Genomic DNA, 12,341 nt, shown 5'->3' with positions numbered 1-12,341 from the left:
ATTGATGCTCTCCAATGGAGGGAATGGGGCTGCATAGGAGTAGGAAGATGGCACATGTGGCAGCAGCCCAGTGGGACTCTGGGTATGGAGCCACATAAAGATAAGAGACAATTGTAGTGGTGAGAGTCAAGTGACGCATAATCCAAGATGGGAAACTCCTAGCAATGTAGGGTAGATGCCTTCTTTGCAATTTATAGTTTTTAAGACTTGCTTGGGGGAGTGAGCAATTAAGTAACTGTGCCCAGGGCCACACAGCCATTATGTGTCTGAGTCAAGACTTGAACCTGGATTTTCCTGACTTGAGGCCAGCTCTTTATCATGCTGCCTATGCAGAATACAAAGTCTGAAAATATTTGTTTTTGAAAATCAGAATTCATGACAACTTCTCTATGGAAAATAAACTTCAGGAAAATCTGGTAATGGGATCTTGTATCAGTCTTAAATTCTCAATTCCAGAAGATACTCAACAATTCAGGGTCTGCATTCACAGAGTAACAAATAAAGTGTCCTACAATTTAGGAGTAAAATTGATAAGCTAAAAAGTATCTGGAGAAGGGCAACTTGGATTATGTGAAGGAGCTTGAATCCATTTCACATGAAGATGGGTGAGAAGGAACTGGGGACATTTAGCTGGAAGGGAAGAAGATCATGGGTAGGGGGCATGATAGCCTTGTTTAAGTATTTGAAAGGCTGTGTTGTGGAAAAGGGATTTAGATTTGTTCTGTTCGGCCACTAGGGCAGAAGCAGGAGTAAGGGATGGAAGCTGCAAAGGGGAAAATTTAGAAATGCCTCATGGAAAAAACTTTCCTAATAGTTTTGTCCAAAGGTGGAGTGGGAAGGTAGAGGTCTCCAAGGAGAGCTTACATGACCATTTACCAGCTATGATGTAGTAGGGATTCTCTTTTATGATTGCAATAGAAGGCCACCAAGCCACTTCCAACTTTAAAATCCTGTGATTTGCTGAAAGCAGTAATGTGGGAATGGAAGTTTGGATAGCTGGTTGCTGTCAAATCAACTATGAAAGTAGAACATTTCCAGTACCACAACATTGTCTGGGTAACCTAGGAAGAATGTTAGAGGATAGCTTGAATTACCCGAATTAATCAAATGGATAGTCCTGATTTACTAAATAATTGCTTCCTGATTTACTAAATAATTGCTTCCATTTATTTCAAGCAATAAGACAATTTTTAAAAAATTCTTAAATATTCAATTAGAACAATTTAGCTTAGGCACATATCTAGAGATGAACAACGAGCTAGGCCAGAATTGGATAATAGAAGAAATAGGGTTGGATCACAATCTGGGAAATTGCATAGTGCTTTTTAACAATCCCAAACCACTCTCTGTGATAAAACCCATTTCCTTAATGCCAATGTTTTCCAAGGAATGAATTCACAAAGTAAACAGATAAGTGCTTTAGCATCTTCTCTAGTAATTTGAAAAAAATAATTTCTCCCTAGAGAAATGTTATTTTCTGTTATTTGTTCTGTTGTTCTGTTATTTGTTCAAATAACAGTTATTTGCTGATGATAAAATAAAGGCTGAGAAAAGAACTTTCAATTTCTAAGAAATTAAATTTGCCCAAATTTCATCAAAAATCCTTACTGCACTGGGAATATCAAGTCAGGATCAAAAGTCCAAGTGCAGCTCACCTGAAGGAAACTTGATAAATAAACTAGGATTTACAAGACAGGTTAATTAAAGGAGTTTACCAAAGCACTTCTTTAAATGCAAAGTCCCTTCATGTACCTAAATGACTAAATTCATAAAAATTCAAAAACTTTCAGAAACATTTTTATTATGTTATGGTGAAAGTATAGAAGTAAAGATTTCTGAAGGGCCAACATGCAGCTTGGTACAAGTTTCCTTTCTGCACTATCCAATTCCACTTTAGGTGTACTCATATCAGAAGGTAGAGGACTGAATAAGAGCGTGTCCACAGAAGTGCTATCAAGGTGGTTAGAGAACTAGAGATCATGCCATAGAAAGATAGATTGAAGAAGTTGTGGAATTTTAACCTGGAGAAGATCTACTGGCAGTAGTGGAACAAGGGGAAGGTGTGGTGAATTCCACCCCACTGGATATCTTCAAGTAGAGGCAGCATGATCCCTTGTCATCATTGGGGTAGAATTCAGTCATGCATTGCTGGATTCCTAACTGGACTAGCTGGCCTTTGAGGTCTCTTACAATGGCAAGACGCTGCAAAGTAGGTTGCTGTATATTACTTACCATGACTTTTGTGCAAGAAACAGTATAAAAGATATCAAGGACCTACATAACAGGAAAGGCCATTCATGTTCTGAGAGATAACAGATTAATGGCCTGAATAGGGACTACATGGGTGTCTTAAAAAATTAAAGGGACAAAAGGAAGGCCTTTAGCATATTGGAAAGAACTTTTTGGGAAGATTAATAGAAAGGCATGTACAGGAATCATACTGAATGAGAAGACATGGATGGGGTGGGTTCTGAATTGGTGAAGGGAATAATTCCAGTCTTGAGATTATAGATTCATGAAAGTATCCAAGCTGGACTCAAGAAGGTAATCCAGGTGGGAATAGAAGGAGGGTTTTCTAGTCTTTGTACCCATATAGAATCATTCTTAGCCCTTCTAAATATCAATCAACATGCATTTATTAAATTTATTAAGAGCCTGGCCCTAAAGACACGAAAAAGAAAGTGAAATAGTCCTTGCCCTCAAGGAGCTTAAATTCTAATAGGGAAATGATACACATGTATACAAATATGTCTCAAATACATACAAAATACATTTAAAGTGGTTTGCTGGGCAGAGATACTAGCTTCTTGAAGGAACAGAAAAGACCTCACAAACAAGGTGGGGCTTGAGCAGAATCTTAAAGGAAATGAGAAATTGTAAAAGAAAGATGAAAAAATACAGATATGGGGGACAGGCAATGGAAGGCACAGAGACTGGAGATGGAATATTATGAGTGACAAGCTGAAAGAAGGCTGGTGTGGCTGGCCCATAAAGCTCAAAACTCAAAGGTAAGAACTGGACTTACTGGTCAGGAGATATGCTCTCACCCTCACAGATAAGATCCCCTTACCCTCCTGGTTACCTTCATCATCCAGATTCAGAAACTAGGTGTCATCCTCAATTCCTCACTCTCTCACTCCCCATTATCCGATCAGTATTCAATTCCTACTGATTTTGTCTTTGCATCTCTCCTACATGGCCATTTCTCTCCCCTGACATGATGACCACTATGGGGCCAGCCTTCATCACCTCAAGCCTGGACTATTTCAACAGCCTTTCAGTTGGCCTCCCTGCCTTGAATCTCTCCCCACCCCAGTCCATTCACTCAACAATCAAAGTGATTTGCTATAGTGCAAGTCTGACCATGTCACTGCCCAATAAATTCCAGTGGCTCTCTATCCTCTCCAGAATAAAACATAAAATTCCTCTGTTTTACTTTTAAAGCCTTTCATAATCTAACCTCTTCCTACCTTTCTAGCCATCTCATACTTTATTCCCCGTTACATACTTTATAATCCAACAGCACTAGGCTCCTTGTAATCTCTTACACACAAAACTCTGTCTCTCATCTGTCTTTTCACATGGGGAACTGGCTATTCCCCATTCCAAGGATGCTCTTTCTTCTTATTTCTGCCTCTGGGTTCCTTCAAGTCTCAGCTAAAATCTCACCTTTTCAAAGAAGACATTCCTATCTCCCTCAATTCAAGTGCCCTTCCTTTGAAATTATCTCCAATTTACTCTGTATTCTGTAAGTACATAGTTGCTTACATGTTGTCTCACACCTTAGAATATGAGCTCCTTGAGGCAGTAACTGGGTTTTTTTCTTTATATCCCTGGCACATAGTGCAGTACCTGGCACATAGTAGGTACTTAATAAATACTTATTAACTTGACTCAATTCAATCAGGTTTGAGTTCACCTAACTGAAATATCATTAAGCCTACATCTCTCCTCATTCCCAATAAGAGTATACAAGTCTCTCTCGTATTTTCTTGAATTTTAGGCAAATTATACCTAGAGCATCCCTCAACTCCGCCAGTTTAGTTATGCTATCAGAAAAGCAAATGAAGTCAGCCTGTAACGACTTGTTATTGGTGCTGACATGCTAGGTCTCTGTGATCAGTGCTTCTTCTTCTTAGTTGATTCATAGCTATGCCTTCTACCTATGCTTTCTAAACTTTGAGCCTTCTAGAACTTTGCCAGAACAGAAGTCAAGCTCACAGGTTCATATCTTACAAAGTGCCCCCTCTCCCTTCTTGTGAAAATCAGGATGATGTCTGCCCTCTTCTCCTCTTCTCTGTCCTTCCCAAAAGATCTTTTCCCTTCCTCATGAAGCCATCTTTTATCAATACACATGTTGACTTTGTTTGAAGCAATTTTTTAAGCTCTTAATGGAATTTGTCTACCTCGTCATTATCTGCAACAGATGTTGATACTTAAATTGCAATTATCTTCTTGTTAGTTTTGTGTTTTGGTTTTTTTTTTTTTAAGCAAGTGCTGGGGATGAGCACCCAAGGACACATAATCAAGCATCCCATGAGATAATTCTTGTTGCCTTCAAGTGCAGATAAGATAAAATCAGTCAATTCATTCACTTTCCCCTGTCAGGAAAACCCATGAGTCATTCTAGCATTTAGCTTAAACTTCCTCCATTCTATATTTATTTATAGTGAAAATCTTAGCATGAATGTGAGCTGTACAAACATGCCAGAGTGCTTTTTGTCCCCAGTGACAGAAAAAAAATACCATTTAAAAATACTTACATTCTCAATAGTGTTGTTTGATGTAGTTCTGCTGATGTCTATTTGGAAAATCATTTTTAAATTCAATGTATAATTAGCATGTAGGGGAAGAGTCCATTTTATATCCAAGCATTGTTCATCAGAACGGATGGAAACATTAATAGATTCGGCAGGATATACTAAATATTCAGACGACCCTGAAAGACAGAAGTGAGTTATGGAAAAATCATTAGTCAAGCATGTATAAATAGATGCACAAATTAAATTGACCATTTCTTGCACTGGCAAGATTAAACCATCCGTCTCAGTTACTCTTTCTTCTAAGAGATAACTGCTCAGTTCTTAAAACTGAAAAACAGTGAAACTGCACAAAAAGATCCACAGGGGTAGCGGCGGGGGGGGGGGGGGGGGGGAATTCCAGTTGATTTGGAAATTTGTAGCAAAAAAGTCTAATAACTAGGAAAGTGCAATTGTTAATAATATTTCATGCTTCTGGGAGGAAAAAAATTGGAAATTCTTATCTTTTTTTGTTAGAAGTTAGCACTTTACAGGTTTTAAGGAGACACCCCTGTAACGGCAACCACACTGGCATACCCAGGATGGCTGCTAGTGCAGGTTCTTAGATCTGCTTTACTAAGGAAAGGTAACTGTTTCAGGGTTCAACAATCTTTCTTTAATTACATAGAAAAAAATGCAAAGAGAAATAAAGACCAGCAGAAAGGGCTCTACTGCCTGAATCAAAGCTTTACATCTGTCACTGAATAGAGACAGCCTTTACCTCTAAGCCATACAGCCACTAAGAGTCTTGACCAGGGATCCTTCTTGTAAGCGAGCCCCCAAAGCAAAAGCTCCCCTCTCACAATATAAATTCTTTTAGCTAATAGTCTTAGAGCTAGAAGGTATTACAACTCAACGCCTAATTAGCTTATTAACAAAAGGTGTGAAAGCCTTCCTATAAGCAAGCTTCCCTTAATGGGCTCCACATAAGGCTTATTAATGGGCAGGGAAGATCTTACACCTCCCCTCCCCCCATTAACATAAACCCCAAGGTAATACAGTTTGGTAGAAAGAGCATGGGATTTATACCCAAAGGGACTGGATTTGAATCCCAGCTCTTCTACTTACTAACTTCTTTAGAGACTTCTCCTTCCATTTCCCCAGCTTCATTTTCTTTATCTATACACTGAAGGGTTTGGACTAGATGATTCACAAGTCTCCTTCCAGTTAAAATAGTCCAAGCAGCTTCTAAGTGTCAACACACAGATCACTGCACTGGAATTAACACCTCTATCAATCAAAAATTACTAATCATTTCCTAAGTATCCAGCACTCATCTCGGCATCATGGGAGATATAAAATAAGGCTAAGGTGCTCTAGCTGGGGAAGTGAAACTAATGCACATAAAGTCGCTAGAGAATCGCAAAAGACTGGAAGATCAAGTGGTATGGTACAAACTATAAATGCTATAGGCAATCATAGGAGCTAGTTGGAATGGATCTTAGAGATCATCTAATCCAGTTTTTTGTTTATAGTTTTATAGTTGAGGAAACTAAGGCCCAGCAAGCTATGCAATTTACTTAAGGTCATGTAGGGAGTAAATGTTAAAAATGAGATTGAAGTTGTTTTCTTCTCATCCATCTAGTGGGATGGAAGAGTGGGAGTCAGACACTGGAAAATAGCCTAGAGTCTTTCCCAAGCTGCCTCCAGATCTAGCACTCTCTCCACTGTGCCGTATCCTAGAGATATAATTGACAAGAATAAGAAAGGTGAGAGAGAGAGAAGAGGCAGCGGTTATTCTGAACTAGGAAAAGAGTGTTGTCTTCAACATGAGAAAATTTTGGAGGAGGGGAAGGTGTAGGGGAAAAGATTATTTCAGAAATGTTGGATTTAAAACGCTGACAGGACACTTAGATTAAAAAAAAAATCCAGCAGGCATTTGGTGCTATAAGATTGGAATTCTGGCAAAAAAACCAGGGGTTGATAAATAGATTTAAAATTCATATACACAGAAATGATAACAGGAGCTGATGAGATCATGAGAGAAGAACCTTAGAGAAGACCCAAGCAAAAAAGGGTAAGGAGATGGATGGTGATCCAGCAAAGGAGATTAAAAAGGAATGATCAGACAAGTAGGAAAAGAATCAGGAGAGAACAGTATCATAGACGCCAAAAGAAGAAGATTCAACAGTAAGGACTAATCAACAGTGAAGGCACTTTCATAATTTTGTAAAGGATACTCCTAGACTGTTCCCTCACTTCCAGGCCAATATCCAATCAGTTCCCACATTCTCCACTCTTCACAATATTCCTCACACCTTCCATCCTGGATTGTCTCTTTTGTGTTGGACTTTCAAAAGGTCAACATGGAGGTTTTCCATCCATCCATTCATGGCAGTCTCATCGAGTAGCCACAGGATCACAGAATTTTAGATCTAGAAAAGACCTCAGTGGCCATGTAGTCCAACTGTACCTGCATAGGAATCCCCTCTACAACAAACACCACCAACTCTAGCCTGAAGATGTAGAGTGAGAGAGAGCTCGCTATCCCTCAAGGCAGACTACTTTTGGATTACCTGTCTGTTTTTTTTTTCCCTATATCAAACACAAAGTTGCTTCATTGCAATGTTCATTTACTGTTCCTAACTCTTTGCTCTGGGGCCAAGCAGATCAAGCTTAATGCCTCTTTCCCCAAGACAAATCTTCAAATACTTGAAGTTCTTGGATCCCAAACCTAGTGGCCCTTCCATTACACCTTCATTAGTATCCTTTATCAGACCATATATCCCAATTTTTAGTTCCGAAGCATAGTCACTAAATTTATATTGAATCACAAGAGTGAGAGTGGGGATTCATTCACTAGTCTGGCAATGGATAAATCAATCAATCAGTCAATAAATATTTATTAAGCATCTACTATGTGCTAGATAGTGCTGAGTGCTGAAATATGAAAAAAAGACAGTCCCTGTTCTTCAGGAGCTTACAACCTAACAGAGGAGGACAACACATGAAAGGAAATTGAAAAGGGGGAGGGAACAGTGACTGATAATATAAGAACCTTGAACTGAGCCCACCAAGTCCAGCCGACTTGGAGTATGATGTGCTAAACCTCATTTACAAGAGTTGCTTAAAATATTTTAATTCTCTGATTTTCTCTTTTAGAAGTTTAGTGGACTATGCTTACAGCTTAAGGCTACCAAGCAAAGGCTGCACTGAAACTCTCAATAAAAGGAATAAAGCAATCAGATTTATTTCGAGGCACATGTCCAACACCAAGAGGCGTGAAAATAAAACCCTGAAAAGCAGTTTTTTCTTATGAAATAATATGAGCAAGAATATTCCATTAAGACCTCACAGCTCCATCCTTCAAGATGCCCTAATACAGTTAGATAGGGCCCTGAAAGAAAGGCTTTTTCTTCCTAAAGAAAACCAGTAACTAGATGGGCTAAGGGTTTGAATAAAAGCAACCTGGCCAAACTTCAATGATCTAATCATTAATGCCAACCTAGTGTTTTTTTTTTCAGCCAAGTGTTCTTATCCTATAAAACATTCCCTCAGACAACTAGCTGTAAATCCTTAGACTTGTGACTGGTGCTGAAGAAAGAGGCTGGTCAGTACAAAGGAGGGCTCTCACTGGGAAGGAAGTCTCTCCAATTTTTTGGCTAATCCTAAACCCTACCACTCATCCTCTCACAAAACTCAGGCATCATGCCAAATGAACTTGTCTACCAAAATTGCAATTAAAATTCAACCAGTGGTGTCTCTAGGAAATGAAGAAACTCTTGCCTTGTGCAGTGTTAGAGAACAACATTTTTCCCTCCACAGCATCATGGTCAGTATGACAAGCGAAAACAGGGGCCAGGATACTGTGTTACTCAGGTTTCTCCTGAATCTCTTCAGAGCCTAGCAGACAAGTATCTGCGAACCCACAGAACAGACTCTAACTTCCTGGCAAGAAAGGGGCTGAACCCTGTGGCATTCCAGGAACTACTGGAAATAAAGGTTCAGCCTCATACCTGTCTTTCATTCTCCATAGTGTCTTTCATTCAGCAAGCATTAATTAAGGAGGATATGTTAAGCGAGAAGGTATTCTTGGAGAAGCACATTTCATCATTTGGTCTGGAGAAAATATCAGTTTTAGGTCCTAATAGAAGGAAGACATAATGAAGACAAGAGGGTAATAAAAATAGGTGGGATCTCTAGCAGGAGCATCTGATTGGTTTCCCACCTTGGATCCCACAGACGAGGAGGTGTCAACTGTCACTGAGGCTGGAAGTTTCCATTAGGGGGAAGGAGGGAAAGGGGTGGTATTTCTAGAAAACAGGCAGGTGTGGGGGAAGGGTGTGTCTAGAGCAAAGACAGCCTGTCTAAAGATGGGCTAGGTCCAGAAAACATAACTTTTTTGCATTACCATGGTTTTTTGATTGATTTGCACAGGTCAATCAGAAGTAAACTATAAAAAGCTAAGTATTGCTTACTAAGAAAGAAATGTGAGATAGTTGGTGAGAGTTTGAGAAAGGGAATATTCTTCTGACCAACTCCACCCCTTACACATGGAATATTCGTTTTCTCCACCAATAATGACATTATTATACAGATACCTAGGCTGGACCCCTGATTAGATTCCTGCACTCGCAGCTGGTTATGACAAATATGGTCAGGACAGTGCTGTAGATGGATGCTAACTGCTGATAATTGGCATTTAGCATCTGTCTATTATGTGATCCTCTCCGAAGTTCCAAGTATCAAAAATCTGGCAAGAAATTTCTTATGTGGACTTCTCAGCTACATTTGGGAACTGGAAACTGGCAGGTAGTAACTCTAGTAAAGCTAGAGATGATCACAATTGTTGTTTGGGTGCCATCATAGTCCAAAAAAGCATGGTTTCCTGGACCCAACCTTTCTTTTGACAAGCTCTTTGTTCTACTCAGCCCCTACACCTTTCACCTGTCTGCCCTTTCTCTAGACCCTTATTCTCCCTGCCCCCCATCTCCCCTTCTTTTGTTCAGAATCTTCTGTATTGTAAACTTCTAGACTTGATAATTGGCCCTTCCAAGCCTGTGTAATCAGAGGTTGGAAACCGAGTCGACGATCTTGCTAGAGATCCCATCTATTCCTAGACCCTCTTCCCCCATGTCTCTTTTCCATATCCCAGCACAATTCTGATGTGTGGACCAATCCATGTGTATCTTCACAAAAGCAGCAGGTGGCACAAGAGCCTGGCACAACCTGGGCTCTATATCAGGAGAATTGTCAGACTTTAAATCACCCATCCTGTTCTGTCTGCTGGGGCCCGAGGAACATCTTACTTGAGGCCCACACCTCTTCTCTTCACCCCTATTTGTAATTCAGCCACAACTGCTGCTGGCTGGGTTACAAGTGTGTCTTGCCCTTCTAGAGAACTGACTGTATCTTTGTCTCTCTGGGGGATGTGATTCAGATATGGCCTTGACTCCCCAGTCCTCTTATCTCACAAACTTCCCCTCGTATGAGTTAAAAAAACACCAAGTTAAAGCTAATGCTCTTAGTATCACTGACTAGCTCCTTCTGTAGAAATATTAGTCCTCAAAAAAACGTAGCTGCAGTAGAAGAGGAGATTAGGACATGGGATATTCTTAACGCAAATTGGAAATTCCATCTCCTGTTCTCAGCCACAAACTGCCCCACAGCCTTCTAGTGGGACTACTTCAAGAAGCCACAAAGAGTAATATTCTCGTGTGACCAGGCTATATGAGAATTCTATCCAGTGAAAGGAAAATCAGGAGGGGTATTTAAATGGTGTTTTAATCAAATCTACTTCTTTCAATGACTTTTGCATATGCTTCTGGACGGACATCCTGTGTTCCCTTCCCTCCCCCCAAAACACTTATTTTTGTTTCCTTTGTCTAATCATATGAGAAATAATAGACTAGACTAAACACAGAAAGAAGGAGACCTGGAACCACCAAGCCAGAGAACAAGGCAAACTTGATGAATTTATATAAATTACCGAGCCCCGCCAAAAAATCTGTACAAGGCTAATTAAGGTACTATCCACACTTTACATAACATTTGGGTGCTGTTAATTTTTGTATCCATTTGCAAGGTTTTTCAAAGAAAATCACTGCTTGGGAAGGACCATGGCTTCCATCCATTATCATTTTCAGCAGTTTAAACAGAAGCAGCAGAAAGCTGAACTCATATAATTTGAAGTAAAAAATGGACTTGTGGCTACTATGCAGAGACACAGCCTCTCTTCACCCGGAACAATGGATAATGATGGCTGACGCTGTGTGACATGCAATATGGCTTAGTAGAGTGAGCTCTGCATTTTGGAATCCAAAGACTCGAGCTGGAGTCATGTTTCCATATCCTATAAGCTATATGGGCAAGTCATTTTACTTCCCTAATTCTTCGTTTCATCCGCTACGAAATAGGCGTGAGAATTGGTAGAGTGTAAAGCATGTAACTGTGGACGAGTTACTACACGCCTCACTGGGCCTAGTTTTGTCCTCTGTGAAATTATGTTGTAAGAAATGAGGAAAAAGATGATTTCAAAAGGATGTTGAAAGACTTGTATGAATAGATGCAAAATAAAGAGAGCAGAACCAGAAGAATGATTTATAATGCCAATATTGTACAAATGAGCAATTCTGAGGTTTTAAACACATGAATGAAGAATGAAATGAGTAGAATTAGATCAATTTCTATGACAACAACACTGTAAAAATACAACTTTGAAAGCTGTAAGAACTCTGTTCAACACAATATCCATTCATGATTCCAGAGGACCAATAATGGAACACACTATTCATTATATAAAGGTGTTAGGTTTAGGTTGCAGAATGAGACACACACCTGTGTATATGTACATGTGTAGTCACCGAGAGAATTTGTTTTGTTTGACTACACATATTTGTTATATGATTTTTTCTTCTTCTTCAGCGGGTTAGGGTTTGAGGAGGAGAAAATAGGTTTCTGTTAATTTTTTTCAAATGCAGAAGTGGGGGGAATACTACAGATTTGAAATTTTCCATACACTTCCAAATGAAGTAATTTTTATCAGTGTTACTTATCAGTCTTCATTACAAGAGAGCTCTCACAAAGTGTGAGTAATCTGTAAATGTCATGTAAAAACAAAACATCAATAAAACTGAAAGTGCAACAATGAAAATAGGAAAATAAAGGAGTTGGGAAAAAATGAAATAAAAAGAAGGAATGGGACTAAATAACTCAGAGGTCTCTCCCAGCTTGAAAGCTGGTTTCCTTTGATGCTATTTGCACTACTTACCTTACCTGGTGAGGGTCAAATATGATGTGTAAGACAACTCTCTGTAAAAACATAAAGCTCTTTACAAACATCAGCTTTAAGGATAATATTATGAGTATTGACAATAATGAATGAGTAGCAGATACGGAAAAAGTTACAACTTGTTAGAATTAAATCATCGGAAAGGAAAAGGTATGAAGCTGATGGATTCAAGCTGAAGCAAGTCCAATGGTATGATCAGGCCATCTTCATGAAGGAATTTTCTAAGTGAAACACAAAGATCTAAGACTCTTCCAAAGCCAACAAAAATAATGTGACTGAAGTGAAAAAAATTAACAATAAACAATCTGTAG

The 12,341-nt window shown here is 39.3% G+C and overlaps 1 protein-coding gene across 1 annotated transcript in view; it reads right to left on the bottom strand.

Moving 5' to 3' along the window:
* The window catches only part of OSMR (oncostatin M receptor), an 83,699-nt gene that overhangs the window by 50,538 nt on the left and 20,820 nt on the right, over window positions 1-12,341 (bottom strand). Inside the window, exon 4 of the mRNA XM_036741180.1 lies at window positions 4,764-4,939. Coding sequence (XP_036597075.1) covers window positions 4,764-4,939 — 176 coding nt within the window. The remainder of the gene's footprint in view (window positions 1-4,763; window positions 4,940-12,341) is intronic.

This window comes from Trichosurus vulpecula, chromosome 1 (genome assembly GCF_011100635.1).
Source record: "Trichosurus vulpecula isolate mTriVul1 chromosome 1, mTriVul1.pri, whole genome shotgun sequence".
In the NCBI taxonomy this organism is placed as follows: domain Eukaryota; kingdom Metazoa; phylum Chordata; class Mammalia; order Diprotodontia; family Phalangeridae; genus Trichosurus; species Trichosurus vulpecula.
Note: the sequence above shows the minus strand (reverse complement) of the source record. Positions and strands in the feature narration are given on the sequence as shown.